The sequence below is a fragment of the Syngnathus acus genome, chromosome 8 (genome assembly GCF_901709675.1).
Source record: "Syngnathus acus chromosome 8, fSynAcu1.2, whole genome shotgun sequence".
Taxonomy (NCBI): domain Eukaryota; kingdom Metazoa; phylum Chordata; class Actinopteri; order Syngnathiformes; family Syngnathidae; genus Syngnathus; species Syngnathus acus.
The window spans coordinates 3535852-3561549 of record NC_051093.1 but is presented as its reverse complement, the minus strand read 5'-3'; the positions used below and the strand labels follow the sequence as shown (position 1 = coordinate 3561549).

At 45.5% G+C, this 25698-nt stretch overlaps 1 protein-coding gene and 1 long non-coding RNA gene across 3 annotated transcripts in view; one reads left to right on the top strand and one right to left on the bottom strand.

The window, feature by feature from the left end:
* Positions 1-12402, bottom strand: part of hs3st4 (heparan sulfate (glucosamine) 3-O-sulfotransferase 4) — a 50755-nt gene extending 38353 nt beyond the window's left edge. The window contains exon 1 of the mRNA XM_037257626.1: positions 11155-12402. Coding sequence (XP_037113521.1) covers positions 11155-11702 — 548 coding nt within the window. The 5' untranslated portion in view covers positions 11703-12402. The remainder of the gene's footprint in view (positions 1-11154) is intronic.
* Positions 1-25698, top strand: part of LOC119126399 — a 155263-nt gene that overhangs the window by 90455 nt on the left and 39110 nt on the right. For both annotated transcript variants that reach the window (XR_005098639.1, XR_005098640.1), the window contains exon 8: positions 20844-20970. This is a non-coding gene — a long non-coding RNA (uncharacterized LOC119126399). The remainder of the gene's footprint in view (positions 1-20843; positions 20971-25698) is intronic.

Sequence of the window (25698 nt, the reverse complement as noted above, 5' to 3'; positions counted from 1 at the left end):
CCTGAGGGCGTCCAGACTACCTTAAATAACGAAGAAATAGACAAAGCTAGGTTGAGTTTAGCTTTTAATTAACGAACTTGTCGTTTGTCATTGTCATGACTTGTGAGGCACAATATATAAACAATCGATACAAAAAGTCGGTCTTCTTTTTGTGCGCAGCAACAGCTTCCTGATTGGCTGTCGCTATGTTTCAAGTCACACGTATGCCGTCTGAACTGAACTGCACATACCCAACACCACCGGATTATGGGCCGGGATAATCATTCAAGAATTGTTTTTTGTCTAACTTTGATCTTAAAGGTGGGGGGAAAAAAATCCAAAATTGCCCCGATTATCACCGTGTTTATCGCACTAAATGTAAAATTGCCGTCAGGCGTGACATAATTACATCAAAACAGAAAATCTCTCCAACCATGAGAATGCAATGTAATTTTTTGATGCGGTTCCTCTCAGGGAGTCGTTATTATTTTGCGAGATGCGCTCGGGCGCATCGCACGGTGAGCGCGATATAGCCCAAAGCGCTGCGTGCCGTACGCTTTCATGAAGAGAAGAGCAGAGGCGGCGATGTTGGGAGATATTAATGGAACATAAACAATATATATGACTGCAGCGCCTCGTGTACGTTTCACGTTTCTCACAACTTTATTTCTATATTTATTTATCTCGTCTCGGGCAATTTGTGTCACGTATATAGCCTCCCGGCTGAAAATGATGCCCGGAGCTTTATGTCATCGCGGCGGAATTAAACAACATTTCCTCCATTGAACATGGTGGGAGGCTGGGGGAATAACATAAGGCTTTACATGCACGTATAAATCAGACCACTTTGATGCATTCTGGCCAAATATGAGTCAGTCACGTTTGAATTTTGGGAAGCTTTCTACTTGTCTGCACGCCAGTATTTTAATTTTAGCTAAACAAAAAAGGACATGTCGCCATCGTCATCATTCAAACTCTGGAGCAGAAACAAACTCCCACTTACAGGCCAGCAAGCAGGATAATACATCATCCAATCGAAAAGTGTGCGCACACACACACGCACGCACGCACGCACACACACACACACACACGCATGCTAGGCCAGTGGTGGCATGTTTATGCTTGTGTTGAATTGAAAGGTGCTGGCTGGGCAAAGTTGACGCGGTGCCAAATTGAGCAAAACGCGAGCTGACAACAAAAATGATGCCTGGCATCTGATGGCGTCCGTATCATCGGATGAAGACAATCAAATCGGATGAAATCTGATGTTTATCTGCTGGAAAAGCGGGCGGCCTCACACACGCATGCACGCACACAGACAAAAAAAAAGGCTAATCTCTAAACTGAGAATTATTCATTTTATCCGTTGCTGAATTTCAACGAGGCTATATATAAAATGCGCACACGCACACAAACGCGCGCGCACAAGGCTGCCTATGAGGACATGTATTATTAAACATCCATCACCCTGAATTGGGTGTTTTTTTTCTTCCCTCCCCGCACCGTTACTATTTACGATGCGAAACATAAGACGTTTAATAATGTTTATGAAGGTATTTGTCAAGTGAGTAAACACAAATCTGTTAGTAATCAATGCGAGGGTCCTGTCTTTTAATCTGGCCCGTCTTACATTTTCAAGATCTCCTGATATGTGCTGCATTCAACAAAAAGTTTTTTATCCATAAAATTGGGTTGATTAAAACTTATTTTTTCAGAATTTTTCCTTTTATCCGTCCCATCAACAAAAAGTCATTCAAATAGTTTCTTTGACTTGTTCCCAGACCTTTTGTGCCTCTTTGCTAATTGCCTGTCAATAACAGGAGGTTGGCTGATTGCTTTCATTTTCTCAATGAAAATTCAATGGCGACTTTGAAAAGTTGAAAAGAAATAAAAAAAAAAAACACATAATGAAATCGTGAAGCAAATCAGTGGGCGAGCACTTACAAGTGGTGGTGGGGGGGGCGCAGCCTCCATGATGTCAATTCATTTCAACCCACAGCCTCATTAAAAGCAGAAATAATTTGGCAGTACTTCTCTCTAGTCATCTGTTCTTTTACTGGAAAGTTTATTTTTGAGGGGACTTATGACAGCTGCATTTGTGGGCGATTTATTTATTTATTGTTGAAAATTATTTATTTATTATAATTATTTATTGTTGAAAATTGAATAATTAGTCAATTTTTATTGACAGCATATATATATTTTTTTTAACAATCGTGGTGCCTGATAAAATTGCTACTACTATTGTCTTACTTTTTGTGAAGAAGCTCTGCTAAATCTCTCTCAATATTGAGGCTCTCATCCGCCGCCGTTCTGTCAACAAAAAAATATCAAAGGAATTCAGCTTCTATTATTTTCGTGACGGCTTTTAGTATGAATGGAGCATCTGTTGGTGAATGTTTGTCATCATAGTTTAGATATCACAAAAACCTTTTCCACTATGACCAAACAGTCCAAATCCACACGTGAGTCAAACGACTACCAGCAGTCAAGATCCTCTCAATCAAGCGCCGTTAAAGCCGACAGCTGCCATTGCGTCGTTTTTGCACAAATCCGTCTGCTGAGACGTGAAACACGACAAGCGTTTGCGATCCGACGCCTTGCACATTAAATCAGGCAAATTGCACGACATGTGATCAAACCCAAAGTGTGAAATTTCTTCCCTCTCTGCTACCAAAGTAATTATCATGGCACATTAATTTTCAGCAGATCGAAAGCCTTTGTGGAATTCGGCGTGCGCGCGGCCTGCCTGTGTTTATTCCGGTAGAAATGAGCCGTGTTGCAAAACAAAACCTGAGCGAAAGGCAGGGAGGGAGGGAGACGAGGGGCTTTGCAACACGGCAACTGAGAGTGCTTGAAATGTACGCTAGCAGATTGTAGCACAAATGTGGGAAATGATAATTGGCGCCAATGTTGTTTGCGGCTCAATATGCTGCCACGTACCGACGTGACGGCGGCCATCAATTCAAATGTGCTCTCATGAGGAATGATCCGGCCCGAAAATTGAAGTGGACATTCCAAAACTCTGCAGACTTTGATAATAACTAAATATGGACTTTTTATGACATTCAAGGCTCATGCGTGACAATTCTGTTGTCGTCATTTTAAATCAATTAGGCAAAGTGTCGTATTATTTTTCAGTTCTGGGATTCTACTTCCGAATCGACCATCTTGTAGCAAAATATGATGTCTTAGCAGAAAAAGGCGTGTACGACACTAAAACCTAAAAAGAAACGCGTCAGTGCTTGAAGTTAAAGGAGCTAGCCTGCCCGCCATGTGCCACAGCGCTCCTTTTGGGCCGCTACGACGAATTCCAAAAGGCTTTTTTCCTCTGCGGACGTGTTGACAAAGCCTTCATTTATGATGAATTCCCATCCGGGGGTGAGCGCGCCCCCCCCCCCCCCCCCGTGTGATTGAGAAGCCTCGTAGCAAACAGGCTTGCGAGTCCCATTTCACCGTGGACCTATATTCATTTAGTTCTGCGGATTTATACACGCTGCTATCTGGCCGGCCAAATCCGGCATGACATGAGGGAGCGCTGCGGCCGCTCGCGAGAGGAGCTAGAGAGGGGCCTTAATCTCCTTCTTTCTCTTCACGACCAGCTCAATCTTGCAGCCAGCGCCGTGTCGCGTATGGAGGCAATAAATTGAATTAAATCAACCCATTAGTCACGCCGTCCACCTTCTCACCTCGTCCGTGCTACGCTTTCATGCTAAGTAGGTCCTTTAACGAGGATGTGGCTTTTGATGGCGGGAGGGGGGGGGGGGGGTGACCTTGAGTCCAAAAGAAAATCCAGCATGTTCTCGCTCATTACACCAATCAATTAGGACGCCCGCCTCGTCGCGCAGAGTGGCCCGCCGTGTTCCGTGGGTCTTTAAAGGGAAATGTCTGCCCGGGGGAAAAGTCGATTCATACTCGGAATTGGGTGGGGGAGAGAAGGGGAGGGCTTCTGGCTTGTGTACATGAAACAAACCAGAGTTTGATTAGATCGGGAAAACAACTGGAAGGAGTTTTACCTTCAAATAGTCGTCAGTTGAAGTTGTCAGTGCACTTGTAAAAAGTCTCACGGACAAATCATTTATTCTTTTCTCAGCCATATGGTGCTTTAATCAAAGCTTTCAGTTTTTATGGAAGGAGCAGTTGACTGAATTCATCATTCGCCCCTCTTGTGACTTATTCAAAAGTAACCATCAGGACTTTTTTTTTTCTTCAGCTTGTGTCATTTGAAATCGAAATACACAATTAGCAAAAAGAAGCTTTCAATGCAATCATTGGTCCCGTTTTGAAGTTATGAGGCGGATGGCGCCCGCGCGACGCATTACCAAACCAAATTACGCTCAGCAGCAACATTAGAGAGATTGATTATGAAATTTCACACTGCGTTGCCGCTGAGAAAAAAGCAAATTTGGAGGTCAATGACTCGAGATCATCCGTCGCTCGTTAGCGACTTGTACAAACACGGCGCAAAGGCTAACAATTTGCGATGATGTCATCCAAAACAGAAGCACATACAAGAAATTGAGAAGCAGACAGAGGCGAGCGATTTCTTTCTTTCCGTGCCTGGAAGCGCTATTTGTACTCAAAGTGCTGCCACTTTCTCCTCACAATTCAATATTGATTTAATTGTACGTGGGCGGCTGGTGAATTATTGATATGCGCGTGGATGAAAATGCCCACGAGGGACGACTTCTCTCGGTGCACAACAAGCTAGCGGAAGGCGCAGCTCTCGGCTAACTTTCCAATTAATAAGCAGAATCTCCCCCCAAAGTGCAGCCTTGTTCCTCAAAGTAAACGTCTTCTAGGATAACGAAAAAGAGCCTCGCATTGCAAATGATTGGCTCCTGAATCAAAAAAGTCCGTCAATGTAGATCACAGCGATTCCAAAAGCAATGCTCGTGCATCACAACATTAGGAAAAGGCCGCTCATCAAAGCGTCCATCCGTCTCGCCGTATGTAGGCCGCCTTTGGGCCGCTGTCGACGGCGACGGAGTACATTGCCTCACGCTGCGCGAAAACGAGTCGAACGGAACGCCCCGCGGCGATGTTGGGGGAGCGAGCCGAGCATGAATAAGTAAACATGAAGCCACCAGGCACTTGAAAGGCAACGGGCGGCGCCGGATTTGGCAACCAATCAGACCGTTGGACTCGTTTTGGGTGTAAACACAAGAATTAGCGCACGCCTTGCGAGTCCTTCGAGGTGAAATTGAATAGAGTCGCCATCAACAATGAGAAAATGATGTTTGTTTTGTGGGGGGTGGGGGGGGGTGTAAATGGTCTCCAAGCACCTTGGCAATTAAAGCCATTGTCCTTTGCCTCGCTTCATTCTTGACAATGACAAGCCATCTTATGTGTGTGTCAAAGCAAGAACCAAATCTTTGCGCGAGCGCTAACGAGGAACATAGGGCATATGGGCATAGGAGGAGAAAATAGGCAGATCTGGTTTGATTATTTAGCTGAAAAGTTAAAAAAAATTGGCGTTATCGTTGCGTGTGATCATGTTTTACTGAATTTAGTCGAGCGTGAAGCAACAGTGCCTCTACTGGTTGCAACCATGTACTGCACTCCATTTTGACTCGATGCCGTGTTGAAACATCAAAAGCCATGACCAACATTTTTTAAGCTTTTTAATAGATTGAATGAAGTAAGAAAGCTTTTCTGCTCAAGTCAGTCTTTGACCTTTTGGAAATTTAATATCATCAAAGCAAAAGCGAGAGCTCGTCTTTTTTTAATCATCTTTTTATCAGTCTTGGGTATGATCAGCATTTTTATTTTCCAAGTTTGTTCTCGTGATGGACAGAGCCATACGGACACGTAATGGGACGTATTCTAATAGCAGCCTGTCCCTCGGCCTATTATTCAAGTAGTCAGCTCACGGACAAACCTCGGAAGCATATTCCCAACAGTGACTGTATCTTGGCTCCGGCACCATTCCTGTCACCCCTCACCCCCACCCCCCCTGAACAAATGCATGAGCCTGCGTCATAAGACAGCATCCCCCGCAGCCAATACGTTGCATGCAGAGATGTGGGGAGAAAATTGGAATCTTGACAAGTATGATTGGCACATGCATTTGTCCCGGGGTAGACTTATTTGCCAGACGTGCCCGAGTGTAAAGCGTTGCCACCTCCCCTCGCATCAAAATGACGTCATCTTCGTACATTTGATTTTCCGTATGGACAGAATATGATTTGACACACAGGGCCGTGTCACTTCCATTTCCAGACGTGCACCTTGTAACTCTTTTGATGGACGCAAACACCGCCTCGGTGGGCAAAGCATAACCCACGGCTACTACACTAATAGAAGAGTGGGATAAAAATAAATATAGTCAAATAGAGCTTCACTTGAAAGCATCCGAGCGTGACTGGCGGAGTGAGAGCAGAATGGCGCATCAATTGGGAACAAGACCAAAAGAGGAAATTGGCTATAGCCATTAACTACACTTTTCTTTTTTAAGTCCCCATCAGTATGCAAAAAGGGGCCAGAGAGTTTTATTACGACTTCCGGCAGCACAATACGATCAAACCCATTCATCGGCCACAGCAAATTTGAAGCTCTATTGGGCCAAAGTAATAGACCAGAAGAGATGAAACTCCATGCAAATTTCACTTTGCCATTATTATAAAGTTATCGAAAGTATCGATATTATCAAGATGAGAAATAAAAAAACAAAATCCAACCAACTGAACGATCTGAGTTAAAGACAGACGGACGGACGGACTGAAAAAAACTGAACGACATTGCTTGCCAACCGCTGTACTTAAAGAGATGGGAACGTAATCCAGGCGGCAATTAAATGTCCTTCAACACGCATGTTCGGCCAAACGTTTGCTTCATCCGTGTAATTTGTTCAAGAGGAGCGTTGCTAAGCACCCATATTTGCCTAACTCGTGAGAACGCCGTTCTCATTTCAATCAAATTTTTGGTCCGGTTGTGGAGTACCTGTAATCTGGGCTCAGTTGGACTGAGTCTCTTCTGTGTGTTTGCTTTGGAATTTGCAAAATGGCTGTTTGAAACCAAAATGATCAACTTCCTGTTTAATTTCAAGCATGGCCGATTCTGACTTTTTCCTGCATCTTGTTATGGTAGACGTGTCCACCCGATTTTGTGTCGATCAGTGAAACTATTTTCCAGGCAGTGCTACTGAGTGACAAATTGCTAATTGAATCCAAAATGGCTGATTTTCTGTTCAATTTCAAGCCTGTCCTTAGACAATGTGCGTTTTGTTTGGATAGACATGTCCATCCAATTTCATGTCAGTTTGTGAAACAGGTGTCAGGAGCTAGTTATTTCTAATTTTCCCTTGAGTGTTCCTGAGAAATGTCTGATTGAAACAAAGATGGCTGAAAAAGACCAAAACATTAGAAACACAAGACGGCTGCGGCCCGTTTGGAATGCTACCATGCAAGGGGAATACAATGGAGTCAGAAGAGCCCAAAGGCAGTGTTTTGTCAGGACTGGTGGCACGCTGCTAAATTCAAAATGGAATTCCTCGACGGCAGCCAGCGCCTGTCCCGGTGAGCCCTGGCACCGTCTTATCAGACGTCGACAGATTCCCTCTGTGTCGGGAAGAACCGGTCTGGTCCAGCTGGAATCGACGGCGAGCGACCACTCAAGGGAGATCTGCTGGCCCACTGATGAGGAGTCAACAGGGAAGCCGCTGAGGTCAGGGAAAAGTGGCGCTAAGCCCTGGATAAACACTGGATTTCGACTTTCCGCCGCTGGGATACACGCTCCGATCCGTCTCCTCGTCGTCACCCGGGCGCTCGCCTCCTGACCGCCATTGCTCGACTGACAGCGTTGCTATGAATGAACCTTCGCTATCTCGCGAATCCCGCCTCGACAGAATCGCTTTCTTTTCCACGCTTGAATGCGCTCGGCTGCGCCGCTGAGGAAAAGTTTCAGTATGTTCCGCATCGAGCCAGCGAGATGCCGCGGCTCCTTGACAATGGCACGTCTTGTTCTGCGACACTATTGAAAATTCTTTCAGAAAAACAGTCAGAGACTTTTAAACGTGAAGAAAAAAGATGAAGTAGCTCACAACAAAAGGTTGAGAAAAATACTCTGATATGATACCAATTCAGATACCAAAGTTTCAGTTGTAAAATGGATGGAAAGTCTCTAAGCTCCCCTCTTATATTAACAATAAAAATAATAAATATCATACCGGAATGAAAACAATGTATTTTGGAACTAATCGCCGCGGAGCAGGAACCTATCGATGAGTCATTTCTCAACGCCGCCATGCAGCCCCGAAGGAGGGTGTTGGGCTAAGAGAGATTTATAGGCTCGGCCCTTCGCCTTTTATTGCACAGGGGGGTTAAAATGTCATTTTAATAACACAGAGATATTAGAGCTCGCAAACCTCGCGAGCACTTTTGTTCTGGTTCACCGTCGCCTGATTTATCTGCCGTGTAAATATCGAGCGCGCCGGCGATGCTAACGCCGTGCGCCGCTAAACTTATAACGGAGCTGTTTTCGAACGCCGACGCAGTTTCAAGTCAGTGAAATGCAATTTCCCCGTGAATGACTTGCAAGGACATTTGAGGATTCCTCAACGACTTTCATTCAGCAGGGCCGGTTGGGAAACCTCTCATTGCACGTGATTTTCTAGTGGGATTAGCCGAATGGGGATAATCCGATGAGGGGAATCGACGTCACTTATAACGAGGGGATCATGCCTGGGTGTCGTACAAAACAACCACGGATTCTTCTTCTCCCGCCTTCATCCGAGCTGAGAGGACTGTTGAAGGTGATCCGAGGAGATCCGCCGCAAATGAAAATAAGGGCCGGTTCGTCACTTGCATGCAAAATGGAACTTTGCTGCATACAGTACGCGGCGCATGCAAATTCAACAGTGTAATATCTTTTTTTCTTTCTTTTTTTAATATATTAATTCCGGAACACAGATAGGTGAAGTGAGGTTGAGTCATGCTCAGGAGAGCAGATGATTTGAAATTCTCACGGCGGCTCCGCTCTTAGAACGTTCCAAGTGCCAGTTGGCTGGAAGTCCTCTGTGCATAGTAAAGATAGAGCTACATTGCTAATTAATCCCAAAACACACAGGAGGAAGTGTCCATGAGTGCTAAAATAAAAACACTAAAAAAAGATAGCGATCGCCAACATGAGCCCATTTGAGGATCCCCAAACCACTCAAAGCTTCATGTGAAGCCCTAAAATAACGTATTCAATCTACCAATCAACTTAAATGCTTAACTGGTCCCTGTTTATATATCTATACAAGTGCACACACACACGTGTGTGCGTGTGTACTTGTCAACACTCCCTGGCACCTCAACAGCGGATTACCCCAAAAACACAATCCATGTGATAAGCACCCTCGTGATGCATCGGCGTTTTATTTCACGCAGTTTCACTTATCGCAGGCGTCCAAATGCGGAGCAGGTGTTGGCGCCTGAAATTTACGAGGAGTTCTTCTGAAGAGCGCCAATGTCAAATGGTTGTAAACATCTGTAACCCATCGTAATTCCGCGTCCGTTAAGTGCGCATTAGCCCGGATGTCAGCAGGCGTAGAGACGAGCGTGGAAATGCATTATTTACAAACAAGCCGTAACACGCTTCGCATAAATTATCTTCATCGGTGACTCAGACGAGAGCATAACTTCTTCTCTTTGATGATGCAGTCAACTGTAGCGCTCATACATGACAACGCTCTGAATTGCCTGGAGATGATACACCATGGCAGCAAAACACTTATTCAGTTCTACAAAAATAAATAAAGCGCCCCCCCCCCCCCAGTTTAACATAGTTGGGGGAAAAAAAAATCTAGCTACGCCCCTGGACATGACCAAGCCAGATAGTAGTTAAATGTAGACCTCAAAAGGTATTTGTTGATTCGAGGGCCCTTAAAAGTCGCTTGTATTTATGTGAGCGAGTCATGTTCTGCGTGTAACGAGCCTCTCATGCCAGCGCAGGAAGACCAAACAGATGCTCGCCGACCAACAGCGGCAATCCGGCTTTAACCAGCAAATGAATAAAAATCCATCTCGACAGCTCATTGACTCCCTTCGCCCAAAAAAAAGTTGAATTCCCACGCTCGGACATCATCATTAAAGCGTGAGCGGCGTCCAAGCGAGGCGTGACCGACTGACCACGGGTGAACCTTCAAATTGATTTTTTTTTTTTTCCTCTTTGCTCGCAAACACACCGATGATCTACTGGCTTCTTTTCTGGCTAATAAAGCTGCAGTCAGGGGGAATGTCAACAGCGGCGAGGCTGATGAAAGGCGCCGTAAACATGCACACACAAACACAGTCCAGTCAGAAAAGCATTGGCACAAAGTTGGAGAACTTCAGCGGAGTGTCAAAAGCCAAATGTTTTATGAGCTGAAAACGACACAAGCTAACATTCACGGTATCAGACCAACTGTAGTAGTCGGACTCTATTTTTAACCCTGTACCACAAAGGACTAATTATCCAGTGTCCAAAATTGGCGAGGTATGCCGCAGGTGAATGTATGGCACAGCCGAGCCCAACTCGTCCCTGAGGGCTAATTACTGGAGTTCAGGGTAACTATTTGTACCCTTTTCACGAGTCACAAATACTGTATGGAGTGTAATTGTGAAGTGTTGAAGCAGAACCAGCCTAGTTACTAAACATAGTACCGTTAAAGGTACCGTTCAAGAGTTTTCAGGTTACCACCCTATAGTGACAAGACATTGTAACCCTCCAACGTACAGCCTTCAAAAGAACTATTTGTGCTGTTTCCATGCAGAGCACGTCCAAATGTCCGTCCCCCCCCCTCTCCCAAGTCAACAAGGTCAAGTGTCAAAGCAGAGCTTTACCGGTACCAAGATGTTGTACCGCTACATGGAAAAGCAACACTACTGTGTCCCTCAGGACTTGAGTATGTTCCGAAAGTGTAAAATCTTTTCAAGGTGCCACCCTTGTGATAAGACATTGCAGCCCTTCAGCTCCACTAATGTGCCCATTACCAGATTCCAAGGCAACTCTTTTGTACCATTTCACACACAAAGGAGAACTTGACCGTTCATTGTACCCCCCCTTAAGGTACAGCTTAACAAATGGACCCCCTACTTTCACTTCAAGGTAACTGTTCAAGCATTTCTACTCTAATGTGCACCTCGGGGACCATTTGTGGTATCCCTCGATTCGCGATTCATTGAAGCCTCAAGAGGCCAGGTTAAGACTCACCTATACCAGTCCAGACCCTTCTCGTAGTTCCTGTCAAAGAAGTGCGGCTCGTTCCCGACTGCCCGCACGTCCGGGTGCACCCTGAGCGCCTCCAGCAGGGCTCGGGTGCCCCCTTTTTTCACCCCGATGATGATGGCTTGGGGCAGCTTCTTCTCGCCGTAATCCGAAGTGCAGTTGAGCCGCGGATCGCCCTCCGTGGCCGCCCGGAGGCGCGTCGGCTCTGTGGCGGACGCCCGCTGGGTCCCGGTCCAGACATGATCCCCGCCCTCCTCCTGGCCCGCCTCCCGGTCCACGACGGACACCGCCGTGCTGAAGCGAGCCTCGGCGAAGCCCGGCGAGGTGGCGTAAAGTTGATCCCTCACTAGCGTGGTGTCCTCGGTGCCGGCCGACCGAGCCTGGTAGGCAAAGTTGTCTTGCAGCGGGAACCGCAGCGAGTTGTAGCAGCTCATCAAGCTGTAGAACAGGTAGGTGACGGACAGGGAGAGGGTGAACATGAACAAGATCTTCCGGGGCACTTTAGAGGCGACAGTGCCGGACCAGAATGCCATCTCTGACAGCGGAGGTCCTCTCAGGGAAGTGGCCAGACATGTTTCCACTGCAGGTCTTGCATGGACAAAAAAAAAAAAGAGGAAATCAGCAAGAATCAGTCCCCGCTGCAGCTCCCGCTGTTTAAAAAAAGAAAGCGAGGCGTGAAGCTGGACCGAGCCGAGCCAAACGTGCCTGATTGCATATTCATTAGGGGGGGGGGAGGCAGAGGGGGGATCGTTAAAATTCCGAGTCTCCCCCTCTCTCTTTTTCCCCCCCTCCTCTCTCTTTTGAGAATCGATTAGTTGACGCTTGACAGACAATGTCAGAATTTATCGGCGCCAACTTGCGAGGGTCCGCTGAAGCTGGCGTCCTTCCAAATGAGAGAGTGGACGCACGCACGCAAAGAAAAGAAAGGAAGAGAGAGAGTGGAGAAGTGATGCTGGTCAAGTGCGCATCTCATCCGTCCACCACCAAACAGCTGATCCACCCAATAATCTCATCACAGTAATAATCCTTCCTCCAGCAGCGGCAGTAAGAAGACGATCTTGGCCACTTGGGCGAAAGAAAAAAAAAAAAGTCAAAGGAGGAGATGCGCAACACATCCACTCTTTCCCGCTGCCAAGGCATTTGTGGACGCGCGCGCGCAATCCGCCGCGTGAAGCTCCCTCACTCACTCACTCTCTCACCCGCTCCTCGTGTGTTAACACACCGTCATTTTTAGTCAGAGGGAGGGGGGGGGGGGGGGGGGGTCACACCCCCGTGTTGTTCCCATGACGTCAATTTCATTAAGCCCCTCACCCACCTACCTCTCAATAGAAGTCCGGAGCTGATTTTTTAAGATTTATTTATTTTTCTGAAAGCGCCTTCACATGATTGTGCACAAAAGCTCGTGTCTGCACCCTGCTGGTTTCCCGTTGAAGCACTCGAAGGCGCCCGCCGCGCGTGAGGAGCGACGCTTCAGAGCTGGTTTAACGCTTGAAGTTGCTCATAGGAAAGACCGGGACTAATATCGTATCCAGATGAGCATGAAAAATGATTTGTGTCCAACGGAAGCGACTTCAGCGCAATTTCTTTTGTGTTGGATTTATATTTTGATCACAGCTTCTCTTTAAACTCGCCCGAGGACAAATGCGCGCAGCATATCTTCTTGTTTATGACAGCGGTTTCGTCAACATTCGCAAGTAGACCCGTGTGAGCCTTTTTTATTGGGAGTCGCACTCGGAGCATTAAGATTCAGCTCAAGAGGATATCTTATTAGGCGATGAATTATCAGTCATGATAAAGCGCTTCCAACTTTTGGTCTCTGTAGCTTTGGAGCCTTCTCAGAGAACCCAGTTGTGTTCAAGTCCTGTTGTGTTTTGCAATTGTGTGCCCTTTGTCCCTCATCATCTCAAAATTCAAATAAACAAAATTCGTTAAAAATACAAAATGAAATATTTGGGTCAATTCAAAAACACAAACACTTGGCTGGCAGTGAAGGCACGTAGGTTAAATACCGCTCGCCATGCCACACAACACCTGCCAAGATTGGTCCGGCGCTGAGGTGCGAGACGCCAGTTCGTGCCGCGACTCCTGAAGACCGCGAGACAATTCTTGTCAGCGAGCCTCTCGAGTGGCCCTACGCAATTTCTCGCGCTGTCGCGGTGAAATCCGTCAGATCGTTGGCACCTTAGCAACGAATTTGCAGGGCGCTTTTCAGCGCCGCCACCTTGATGTTGGCGTCTCCTTGTGGAAAACGCTAAACCACGGGCGGGGCTGAGATGAAATTTCCTCCACCTCAGTGTAATTGAAGCGCGTGGCGGCTCGCTTTCAAGCTGACAGCGGCAGTTATGGCCTATCAGCTAGCTCTTTGACAGAGGATGTCCGCTAATCGAAGGAGGCATCATGATTTTCTCATCAAGAGAAATGAATGACATGCGAAGGAGATACGAAACCTTTTCCGATCGCTTGCCTTGAGATACGAGCGAGGCCGCTTATTCCTGCTCTGACGTGTACAATTAGCTGCTGTTGGTTTTGCTCCTCTTCGAATGCCCCCCCCCCCCCTCCCTGCCAGACCTTGCCACGACTGCCGCGCCGCACTCAGCGTCGATGGCGAGGTGCGGTGATAGATACCGTCCTTTCCGTCGATCAATAATCTCGCTTCCCCGCAGTGTTGACCGGCCTGCCACGCGGTCCGCTAATTAGATGATAAAAGTGATGGATGCGTATTAAATTCAGTTGCCAAGCGCTTTCAAGCCGACTCCTTTGGGCTTTGTCCCATTTCCTGTTGACCTTTTGGATCCCGACTTTATAATCGGATGCGGAGGCCCATTGGCGTTCGAGCTGATCGAGATTTAAAACGTTATTTGAATCCATATTTGTTTCGAAAGCATTTGGTGATGTCAAAGCCAAGTTAGTTAAGTTAATTTGAGAAGCACGCTTTGCTACATATTGACTCCCATTCTCCGTCTGTTGTGTGGAATCTAGAGGGTGTTGATGTTTGACTGATGCAACGCACGGCCAACTCTTTCCTTCCTAATGGGCCGCATCTTCTGGAAGTTTTGTCACGGGAGACTTTGCTTTTCCTTCACTTGTTTTGACTTCGATTTCTCCCAAGGTGCCATTGAACTCTTTGAACGTCATTCACAATCTCATCCGAAAGTATTGGAACAAATTCCAAATTCCTTTATTGTTGCCGTGAACTAAAAACAGTGTCTCAAATATTATCCACCATATTTTTTTATCCACAGAAGATAGAATCTCATATTTTCATGTTGGTTGAAGAAAAGACAAAACCCAAATCTATCTATTGTTTGAAAATGGCAGCATGTGAGGAACTGAATTGGCCACTTGAATTCCCAAATATGGTTCCTCCCTTAATATAGCTGACCTTTAATTGAACGACGTTCCTTTCGAGGCCTCTCTCTCTCTCCCTCTCCACTTTTCAGATGAGAGGATGTGTTTTAAAATGCTGCTCGTGTTTTTATAAGATAAAACGACTTTGACGTCTGAGGGCCGGGAGCTTAACGGCAAACGCAAGGGGCCAAGAAGAGCATAACACACACGGTGAATGAATGAATGAAAATCATGACAGTTTATTTTCACAAGCGGTTTAAAGTTTCTTTTGGACTTGAGATGTTTTTCAATGTCAAAGAGTCCACAAGGACATTAGATGCATCTTCACTGTTTTCCACCGAGGAGCGACGGGGAAAAATGGGAGTCATGTTGGGGATAAATGCACCTGAGGGAGAAGCCCAATGTGTTTTTCTAGCTTTTTTTTTTTTTTTTTTGCCGCCTCGTCTGAAGGCGGCAATAAACACTGACCCTCTTGTTTCTTTCTGACATGTGACACGGCGATGTGTGGAAGTAAATCCCAGCGCCGCAAAGCAAAAAAAGCGAGGCTGGCGGCGAGAGAAAGTCGCCACGCCGGCTAAATCAGGTGTGCGATCGCAGACAGCTGCCGTCGCAATGCTGATGATATTTTACATTTCATTGCCCCATTGTTTGTCGTTGCCGTGGCGCTCGCTGCGCTTTTCTTTCCGCCGCCTGTGCCAAATGTTTTATTTTGGATGACTAATCACCTGTCTTTGATTCGTACTAATTCCGCTTTATCGCTGACGCAAGCCTCTTGTTTATCGTAAGATAGGAGCTCGTTAATTATGACAGGGTCGCAACGCTGTGGCAGGATGAAAATCTACAAAATATCTCCAAATATGCAGAAAAACATGTCAATCTCCACAGGCAGCTCAATGAAGCCATAAATGAAACATTTCATCAGCAGCGGTCACACGGGACCCCAGTTGACATTTGACAACTGTGAAACTTGACGGATTCATTTGTAAATCCAGTAATCCATCAACAAAATTAAAGTATAAAATAGAATGTTGTTTCTGATTTGGGCTGATGTGTAATGATTTTTTTAGTGGGCGTTATGAAATGACGAGAACTGAAATTGGTCCCAAAATGGCCGCTTCAAAACCAAAATGGCCGACTTGTTTAATTTTGGGTCCTTGAGACATTGTGCCATTTTGGTTGGAAGCAGCCATTTTGGGCGAATTCCAGGGCTCATACTTTGACAAACTATGACTAGGGACTTGGGCTGGATGGAAGCAGGTGTCCTACACAGATGGGTGATGCTAAATTGCCAAGAATGTCGGGAAAGAGTGTGATCGTTGGATGGATTAGCTATGAAAATGGCAGACAAGGCTTTTGGCTTTCATTTTTGTGCATATTGAAAGTTAATAGTATAGTGGATGTTATCTGAAACATTTGAGGTAACACATTTTATAAACTGCATATGAGATGAGCTTCACAAGCCTTGGGAACTAACTGGTTTATTTTATTTTATTTCTACGCATTTAATGAACAATAGCTGCCAGCAGTCACTTTCCCCCAAAATCTTACAGACATTAATAACGGTAATAGTTTAGTCCACCGTGCCTGGCCCATCTAACAAATCATTTCCATGTGCTGGAGCCGGGAAAAAAAAAAAAAAAAAAGATTTCCATATGTATGAGTTTTTGAATGCGGAGGCCTTTCTCCGGCAGCACTATTAAGGGAGTTCTCCGTTGGCTGCACACGCCTGGCGAACTGTACGGCATTCTAATCTGGTCATTTGAGGGGTTACGGTGGGAGAGTCTGCGGCTCATCTGTCGCTGGAGAGGAAGTGCTCTGTTTGCCAAAAACTTGAAAGGCAACCGGAAGCAATGTTCAAGTTATCAGTTGGCTCTCCGACATTTTTCCCATCTTCAATTGAGTTTGACTTATGGTCAAAACTATTTTGCGAGACAGAGGCTGAGCTTCACTGTGTTTGTTTACAGCTAGAACACGAGCAATTTATACTTCCTGTTTCTGACCTCATTTCTACCGTACTAAAAACTACAAATACCTTGCGTACGTACTGAATGTTCTTCCCGCTCCAAATTCAGAATTAGCAGTTGGGTCTGACGAAAGATCTCCCTCATCGTTGCACCGCATCACGTCAACGTAGTGACAGCTGTCCTGTCAATCAGAACCCAGCGTGGAGGCTCTCAAGACAAGTCGGGGCCGGTAGAACTTTACAACACTTTCTGTTCCAATGCTGCTGTAAACAATTGCAAAGTTTTTCATTATACCCGATTTATCCGAATTTGTATGTACACTAGAGACTTCCGATAATTGTTTTTTGTTTTTCTTAATTTGGATTAGAAGGGATGACAAATGCTTCAATTTGCTTTGGCAAAGCTAAAACATGCATAAAACATGTTTAGTAATGGAGCCATTTAAAAAAAGCCTTCTTTTTCTGACATTTAGAGGCAAAGCCATTCAAGCCTGAGTCGCTTTTATGGACTTTTGCAGGGTAAAAGCTGCCGAAATGTTACGTTTTATAGTCGTTCACGCTGCGCCAAGCGTCTGATGTGCTCAGCCGCCAATTTGTTTATGTCTCGCAGACGGCGTGTGTGTGATTTATCGTCGGGCCGGTGGGGGCGGAAGCAGAGGAGGCCGTTGTCTTCCTCCTCTGCTTCTCGCTTTCTCGCTCTCTCTCCCGCCGCAACGTTCACCCAGATATGCAGCCTCGGGCGAGCGTGCCTTTCATTATTTCTTTTGAAACTTTCATCTGAAGTCTCTGAGGGATTAGCCCTCTTGATTCCTGACACAGTCGATGAAAAACAAGCCTCATATACAGCGAAGGCTCACAGCCGGAAAAGCCACGCTGAGCCAGCCCCCCCCCTCGTGGCTCGGTGTGAACACACACAATGACTTACACGTGTGGGCGCACCCCCCCTCCCTATTTTTGAAGACATTGGCTTATTTAGATTTGTCTTGTTGGCGATATCAAGCAATGCTGCGGTAACAAACAAGGATTGCTTTCCATTCAGGATGCAATCTTACAACTTGTTCCTATGGAAACATGCTCGTAATACATCCGATGGGATTCAATTCAAGAGCTGGATGGTAAATTCTGCCTTTATATATTGACACAATGGGAGGTAGTGAGAGCTGTATTGGCCCAAAAGAAAGAATGTTACATTTGTAGGGCCAATTTTCATGTCATTAAAAATTAAATTCGCCTCATTTGTCCGGAAATTATGATGACAAATGCACCAGCGCCTTGAGATACATGTTGAGATTGTTCCGCAAAACTATGCATCATGTACATTTCTTCTGTACGGTCTGTAGCATCACTCAGCTCTCCGCGTCCATTCGGCCAGACGAGAAAAGAAGCTGCGTGTACGCATGAACAAGAAATATGCTCCCGGTTGGTGTGTCGTGATAAGCGCCAGGTGCTGGTCAAGTTTATCCATTTCGTCCCTAGATAAAGTTTCTGCTGGATTTTTTTTCTATATGATGTTTTTATCTCGTCGTGTGTGTGCAGAATGTGATTCGGATCGCAACGCTTGTTGTGGCTCTGTCAGAGCATACGTGCGCCTTAATGATGGGCGACATGCTATTGCTGGAAAATTGCTTTTCCCATAAGAAATAACGGCAATGATAGTTATAACGCTGCACGGGCAGTTTGTTACGTAACATTGTGTCAAAAATATATCTACACATCTGTACAGCTACCTTTGAGTTTGAGTTTATTCACGCAATATCCAAGACATACAACATGAAACAACAAACAGTATTACGGATGCGTGAAAGGTCACCCCAAGCAAGCTATTTAAAGCTTTTAATAGGGGGCCTGGTTTCCCGTAAGTATCAGATATTGGCCAGATATCCTTACATTTTGGACAACATACAGGTATATAATAGACAACAACAACAAACACACAACAAGGTACAACACACAACAAACATACGACAAGCAATAGACAGCCTCAGTATTGTGGTTACACTGGATTTGACGTAAAGTACATTTGCAATTAATAAATTAACAACTAATAAATTACCTTCTTGCATCCTAAAACACAGCAGCTCCCTAAATGAAAGTGAGCAAAACAAGAATATCATTCTGCAGACGCTTGAAGGTCACCAGGAGACTTTTTTATTTATTTTTTAGCAATTCATGCCACGTTTTGAATGAAAAGCGACCCGAGCCCCTCGCTCCATCAATTCACGATACTCTCAGCCGCCCCGCTCGGCCTTATCTTCCCGCTGCAAGAGTGCGGAAAATGTGTCATTTGACAGAAAAATGGAATGAAAGCGTTTGAATGTAGCCGTCCTGACAAGCCACGGTGGAATATGTCATCTATTTAGGAGCTAATTGCGTCATAATTCCAGCGCTCTGCTTATGTCAGGTCCGGTTTTATGCCTGATTGTTGCCAGTCAAAATGGCAGAAAGCAAAGATTTTGATTAAAGACAGCTTTCAACTGCGAGCTGCTTTGTCTCGGGCGGCAGCAGGTGTGCATTTGTGAGCCGAATCAACCCCCTTACGGGACGCGATAATTAACAAGCGTTTTCTGTTTTATTTTTAACAACAAGAAACATTTATCACAGCACAAGCCAGAGAAAATTTTTCCTGTTTTGCCAGCAATCTTTGAGCTTGACGTGTTCAGTTGCATCACCTTTCAAAAGCAGTTAGGAACGACTTGTGTCAGAATCAAAATGAAATCAAATCGAGCTGCGGGCAACCTTTTTGTGTCTGATCCTCAAAATGATCATCAAACTTTTACCTCGTTAGATATCGTAGACGGAAAGGGAAGTACAGTAATCCCTTGTTTATCGTGGATAATTGGTTCCAAAAACCACCCGCGATAAGTGAAAACGGACTTCTAAAGGAATGTAAACGAACATTTGGAGCAATACTACATTGTCCTTAAGGTTAGACACGTTTCCTCAATTTAGAAGTTCTATTTTGACGTTTAAATGTTTTTTTTTAATTTGGAAAAAAAATCCGCAATGTAGTGAAGCCGCGATAAACGAAACACGAAGTAGCAAGGGATCACTGTACTGTATTTCTTTTCCCCCTGACGGTCCGGGGATGTAATTACACGACTTGACGGCAACTTCTACTTCTCTAATACTTCCGTGTCATCCACTTTGTCAAACGGCATCCTATAAAAAGCCGCCGTGTACTTTCTGATTAAATTTACGGCCGCAATAAAATGTGACCGACCGGAGTTGCTCGGCCATCTGGACGCGCTGCATTAACGCGTCGTTTTGAGCGCGTGATGGACGCGCCTAGAGCGCGTCGCGCGCAGATGTTGCTGCGACCATCAAGGACGTTCGCCGAGCAATCCAAGTCCTCCGACGTCCGGCTCACGAGGGTGTAAATCATCGCCGAGGAAGGCTGTCAGGCGCGATGACACCGCTCATCAACAATGGCGAGCACTCGCCACGGCGACGTACGTCTTCATCAGCGAACGGACAGCGGGAAGTCTCTGGCGTGGCGGCTTGTAATTGTCACGATGCTGTAGGCCAAATCTGATTGCGGCGGCTTTACATCATGCCACAATGTGGCACAAGCTTTTATCATCATAAGCGCGCAGTGGCCCGACTATGACTGGATACTTTTTCTTAACCCGGCTATATCAATACATGTGAAAGAAAACAACACGGACGGACGCACGTCGGGCGATTAAATGTAGAGTGACGAATATTCGGCAAGACAGACGCAATTTGATGTAATAATGCCGCCTCGGGGTTACAGACTTGCATGCTTTTAGTGAACAATCAAAGCAATTGTGTGTGAATAAGCTGCAGTTTCAGCAGCTATTTGAAAGATGATGCTGTGTAAAGAGCAAATTTCTTATTTCAGGACTTCATTTTGAAATTTTTGATTCAGCCTAAAACGCACTATAACCTTACAGGCTTAAGTGTCTAAATAAATCAATTACTCGGTAATTTATCGTTGATCAAATTAAGTCCAAAAGATACGTATTTGCAGAATTCTGTAGTCCTCCATGAAAGCAGATTGCGTTGAACCAAAATAAAACAAAAGTTCTTCGTTTGTTGCAGAAAATAATCGTAATGTTGAATGCTAAATACATTTTGATGCACGACCACCTGTTGCACTAAAGCTGAGAGGCAAATGTTGCGTGTAGACGGTTATCCTGTTGACACAAGGATTCAATCTTTGACGACAAACCTTCCCAAGTAGCCTGCGAGCTAACATAGCTTGATCCTGCCGGCAGATGGAGAGAAATCCGAGCGCAGCCTCTGCTCATCGGCGGCGGTGTCACCTCGTCTCTGCAAGTTAACGTCTTCAGACACAGATTGAACTTGACTTTTATGTCTGTCTCTTGTCTTTTTCCTCCAGTGGATGGACGTAAAGCAGAGCTGAGTTTTGTAACCCGGATTTCCATGTAAACTTCAGATGAGTCGCGACTGGCACCTTCGCACTCAATCGGGAAAAAAAGCGTGGGATGTGACAAATTGTGTAACAGGTAAAGATGAAAACACAGTCATTGTCAAGTTTTCACTAGGTTTTTTTTATGACTGTTGGGACTGAAAAGTCGGAAGAAGTCATACTGTTTTGCAAAAAATGTAGTTTGGCACTTTATTTAGATTAAAATAAAAAATTGGGTGGATGGAAACTGAAGTAATATTTCCAATAAATGAATCATGAATATTATTAATAGATCACATCCCAATCAAAGGTTAGCTTAGCAATTAGCATGGATTCTCTGCCTTTTGATTATTACTATTTGTGATTCCTCCACGAAAATGATATTTGTAGAGTAGTTTACATGGTGGCGATAATTTCTGACTTCGGAGTGATTCCGCAGTTTGTTTAGCCAGCTCGTTGCTAGCTAGCAGCGCGCTTAGCGTGTGTGCCTTGCATTGCTACGTTGACATTAGCGTTCGCTTTCAATGCGAGGCGTGTTCGCGCCTCAGGTTTGGCTTAGTTTTCACTTGAGTTCCATTTTATCATAGTAAAAAAAAAAACATCCACACATCTGTGAAATATTCTTCTCCATTCTCTGGCCCTACAGGTTAGCTTTAATTCCCTCGCGTGTGACTCAAAGGCCGTCCCGCTCATTATGCTCATGTTGTGCGTTGTGACTGGTGTCAGCAGTCATCTCCAAGTCATCAGCGACAAAACGCCGCCATTTATAATTCATGTGATGTGTTTCATCGCCATAGCAATATTTTTTTATTTCATTCCCATCATGTTTGTTGGGGTCATTTTGAGGGTCATTACAGCGTAGCTCTGAAGTAGCCTGATGAGATTCAGGCTGGTGGTGCGGTTAACACGAGGACCACGAGACAAAAGCTGAGGGAGAAGGACACCAAGATGAAATGTGAAATGATAAGTAAAGATTCATTAGCAGGTTATTATGAGCGTTGCTTTTGAATAATGCCTCCATTCCGTCGCCTTTTTTTCTTATGGTAATCGAAGGCGTGTCTGCTTGATAGCAGCACGCGCGCACGCTATTGAAATGCGGCCGGCGTAATGTAATGTGCGTGCGTCTTAATGGAAAGACATTAGGCAAAAAGGCATCGGAAGAAGATTAAAAGCAATAGGTGTATGAATAAAAGAGTTTAATGGTTGCTGCATGCAGACGCTTTCGCAATTATGTCAAGCTATTAAGAATGCATTATTTACATTTTAAAATATTAAACGTCCGAGAAATGGATCAGCGCAAACAAATGATTGCCCGTAAAGATGTTTATATGTTTGCATATTCCGTGGTAATGTGTCCGAGCACGCTAATCGGCCAACAATACCCCAGTTTGATGACCAGCTTTTAACTAATTCTGTATTTTCGTCTTTTATAAATCCCCCAAAAACTCCACTGAGACACACTTTAGACATAGAAATGGTATTTGTACCATACAAAGCTTTTAAACTGTACAGACAGTGTTTTTTTCCCCCAGCAAACTGCTGCACTTTCTTCGAGGAATGTGTCAGCAGCATCTTCTAGGAGAATTTTTAATGCACTTCTGAAACGGACAAAAAAAAACAAAAGCAATCTTAATTGGATGAAATAGCAAACCAAGCGCTGAGTCCGAAAGGGAACCAGCCAAAGCGGCGTTATTTATACCCGTCACGTTGGGTTGAAGATTTGACTCAGCATGTTGGGTTAAGTTTTTGAAGAATGTTACGTCCGATTTACTTCAATTGCAGTACAAAATGGCGTCCATCTTGAGATCCAGTTTTCAACTCAATCTGCTGGGTCAAAATAATTGAGCCAACCTTGCGTAAAAGTACATATGCAACCCCGAAAGTAGGCGAGGAAGACAACCCAGCATCATTTTTAGGAAACAGTCAACACGCGTTCAAGTCCACGTCTGATCGGCTGATCCTTTGAAAACGTGTCGGCAGCCGCCTGAGCGACGGTTTTACGGTGAACATAAGCTTGTGGCACTAATGGAGGGAAAACGTTCGCAGATGGTCCTAATCCAGGTCGAGAGCAAATGACTCCTAAATGGCGGGGATGAAGTCGTCTGCGGGATTTCCAAAGGCGCCGTGTCTGTTTGCGGCGGGATTAATGACCCCGAGCTGTAGAGTTGACTGGGGGATTTGCTATCTTCGCACTTAGCCGTAAACACCAGAAGCTCCCTGAGCAGAATGAGGACGAATGCGTGATGCATCTCCCGCCATCGCTTTTAGCGAGGTGTCGACCGACGTTTCACTTCAGTAGATTTACTTGAGTATTTAGATTTCCCTTCATTTTGTTAAAACAGACACAATAAAAAGAGACATGAGCCAAAATGTAGCAAAAATGCATTTTCTGCGTAGAGTTGAAAGAGTACTTCTACTTTTCCCGGGGTACCTGTACTTCTATTTTAAAGCAAGTACTTTTGCCACCTGTGTTTATAAATGCCACGTCGAAGCACTCTGACGTGCACCTTCATCACATGGCTAAAGGCGATGGCGGCGGCAGTGATGAATGGGCCGCGGGCCTGGCCCGCCGCCTTCCTCTGACAGCGGCGCTGTCATCGGCCGCCGAGCCGGCGCCTCCATTACCTTGTGACACGGGCGCATCTGCACGCTCGCCGCCGGCGACGCTCTCGGTCGCTCACTCGCGGTCACCCCGTTGCTCCGCCACTCCCGCCGCCGCCTGTTTATGTGCTTTTTATTTCCACTTTGCAACAGGAAGTGAGGAAAAGTGTTAAAATCGGTGATGGAGCACATCACCCGCCGCGCTGGACGCTGATGGCGAAGAAGCACGCGGCTCAATTCCGCAGCATCTGGCCACCCGCGCCAAGAAAACTTCGAGCGACAAAGTCATTCGGGGCTACAAATGAGACTTTGATTGTCGCAGGGCTGCGGGGACAACAAGTCACGGCCGCCGCGTCTCGGCATCAAATTATGACAGAGTTGAAGTATTCAATAAATTGAGCCGCGGCGTCCCTGCCGTAATTACGTGCACGCGCGCAAACAGCTGCTCAGCTCATCCAGGGCGGGTCAAGTTAATCCCCGATGCCCGCCGAGGAAGTCAATCACGGTGAGGAGGCCGACTACCTGCGTTTATTTACGCACGCGCACGTAATTAACCTGCGCCTGAACTTGTGTTATTGAACCGTTTCAATCCAGCCAACGAAGAGTCGGCTCGAGTAATAGTACGGCAAACCTTTACACCCAATAGAAAGCGTATTAAACGTGTTTTGATTCCCAGTTTAAAGCGCTCCCTCGCTCTCTCTGAGCGTCTTCTGTCAAAATACACAAAGGATGAAAATTACCCACTTGTCACTTTGGTTGAAATCACAGTTACGTTCAGTCACATTAGACGTTTTTGACTGATGGTGTTCCAAGCAAGGGGGAAAAAAAATCACTCCCGCACTCCACATCAATAAATAATCCTTTAATAATAAGAGTTTTTTTTTAGACATATGACAATCCTGAGAAAATGTGTCTCAAAATTGGATCATTATCAGTGTGTGTGTGTGTGTGTCGCGCTAAATTGGTTGCTGCCCCAACAATTGTCTTCGCACCAAAAACGCCAGCTTCAATAAGACTAATAAAATGGACAGAAATTGTGAGCGGAGCAAAGACCAAAAAAAAAAAAAATCATATCAACAAACCTTTTGCAGCCTCATGCGTTTCTCTCATGAATGGAAATTGATTTAGAGAAATTGGAGTGCATTGGGGTCCGCATTGATTTCAGGGCACTGATGAACACGCCGCGATAGCCGCTCTGAATCACGAGCGCAAATGGGAAAATCCAGGCAGAAATGACACATTTGAGCTCGGGCGGCGACACCTCTTGTTTCTGCAGGCCCGTTCTCGGCGTACACATAAAAGATGACGACTGCGTCCGTCCACCGGCCATGTGGAAACACCGATAAAGGCCTCAAAATCAATAAAGCCGCCCACTGCTTTATGATCTTTGAGCGGTTGAAGTGCTTATGCGGCAACCGGCTTCCGACCCACCGGTGGATTTCTCACAAACACCACCCGGCAGCAGGATTCACAGAGTATCAGTCACATTTATCCCTCCACCTTAACCACTTTGAGCCTGAGCCAATGAGCGCAAGTAAAAGTGCAGAGAGCGGAGCCCTGGGGCACTCCGGAAGATTAAAATACCATTTACGTTGCACGAAATGATGTAGAAATTGATGGATTCATTCTTGACCTCATTGGGAAGCAAGAGAGACAGGGCACACCTAGGACTGGTCGCCGGTCAATCACAGGGCACGTTAACATTCAATTAAGCAGACTCGCATGGGTTGCTGGATTTGTTTTCGAGGCTATTGAATTTGAGCAGCTGCCCTCGTGTTCCCATTCGCGCTCCTCTCCCGGCAGGAGTGTCTTGGCACTGATGCGTACGCCATTAAGGCCGTGCTCCTCGGCAGGAACCTTCCCCCATGCGTCACTCTGGCAGATTTATGCGCATGCCGTGCGACAGGATGGCCAAAGTTTAGAGTGGAGACAGGACGTTAAATCTTCGGCTCGCCCCGTCTAAATCTTACACGTCTCTAAAGCTGGAGTGACACTGCTGGTCCAAGTGGCCGCTTCCCATGTGATATTTTTTTCAATTGTCAATTTGCATATATTGACACATTCCAAAGAGATTTTAAATTTACGGAAGACGTAAAACAACTCATGGATAGCCAAGTTGCATTGAATTGACGACAACATTCATTCATAAATAATCCAAATATCAAAGGTAGATTTTGTAGTCTGGAACCTGCTAGCAAGATTTGAATAAATCTCACTTTACCCC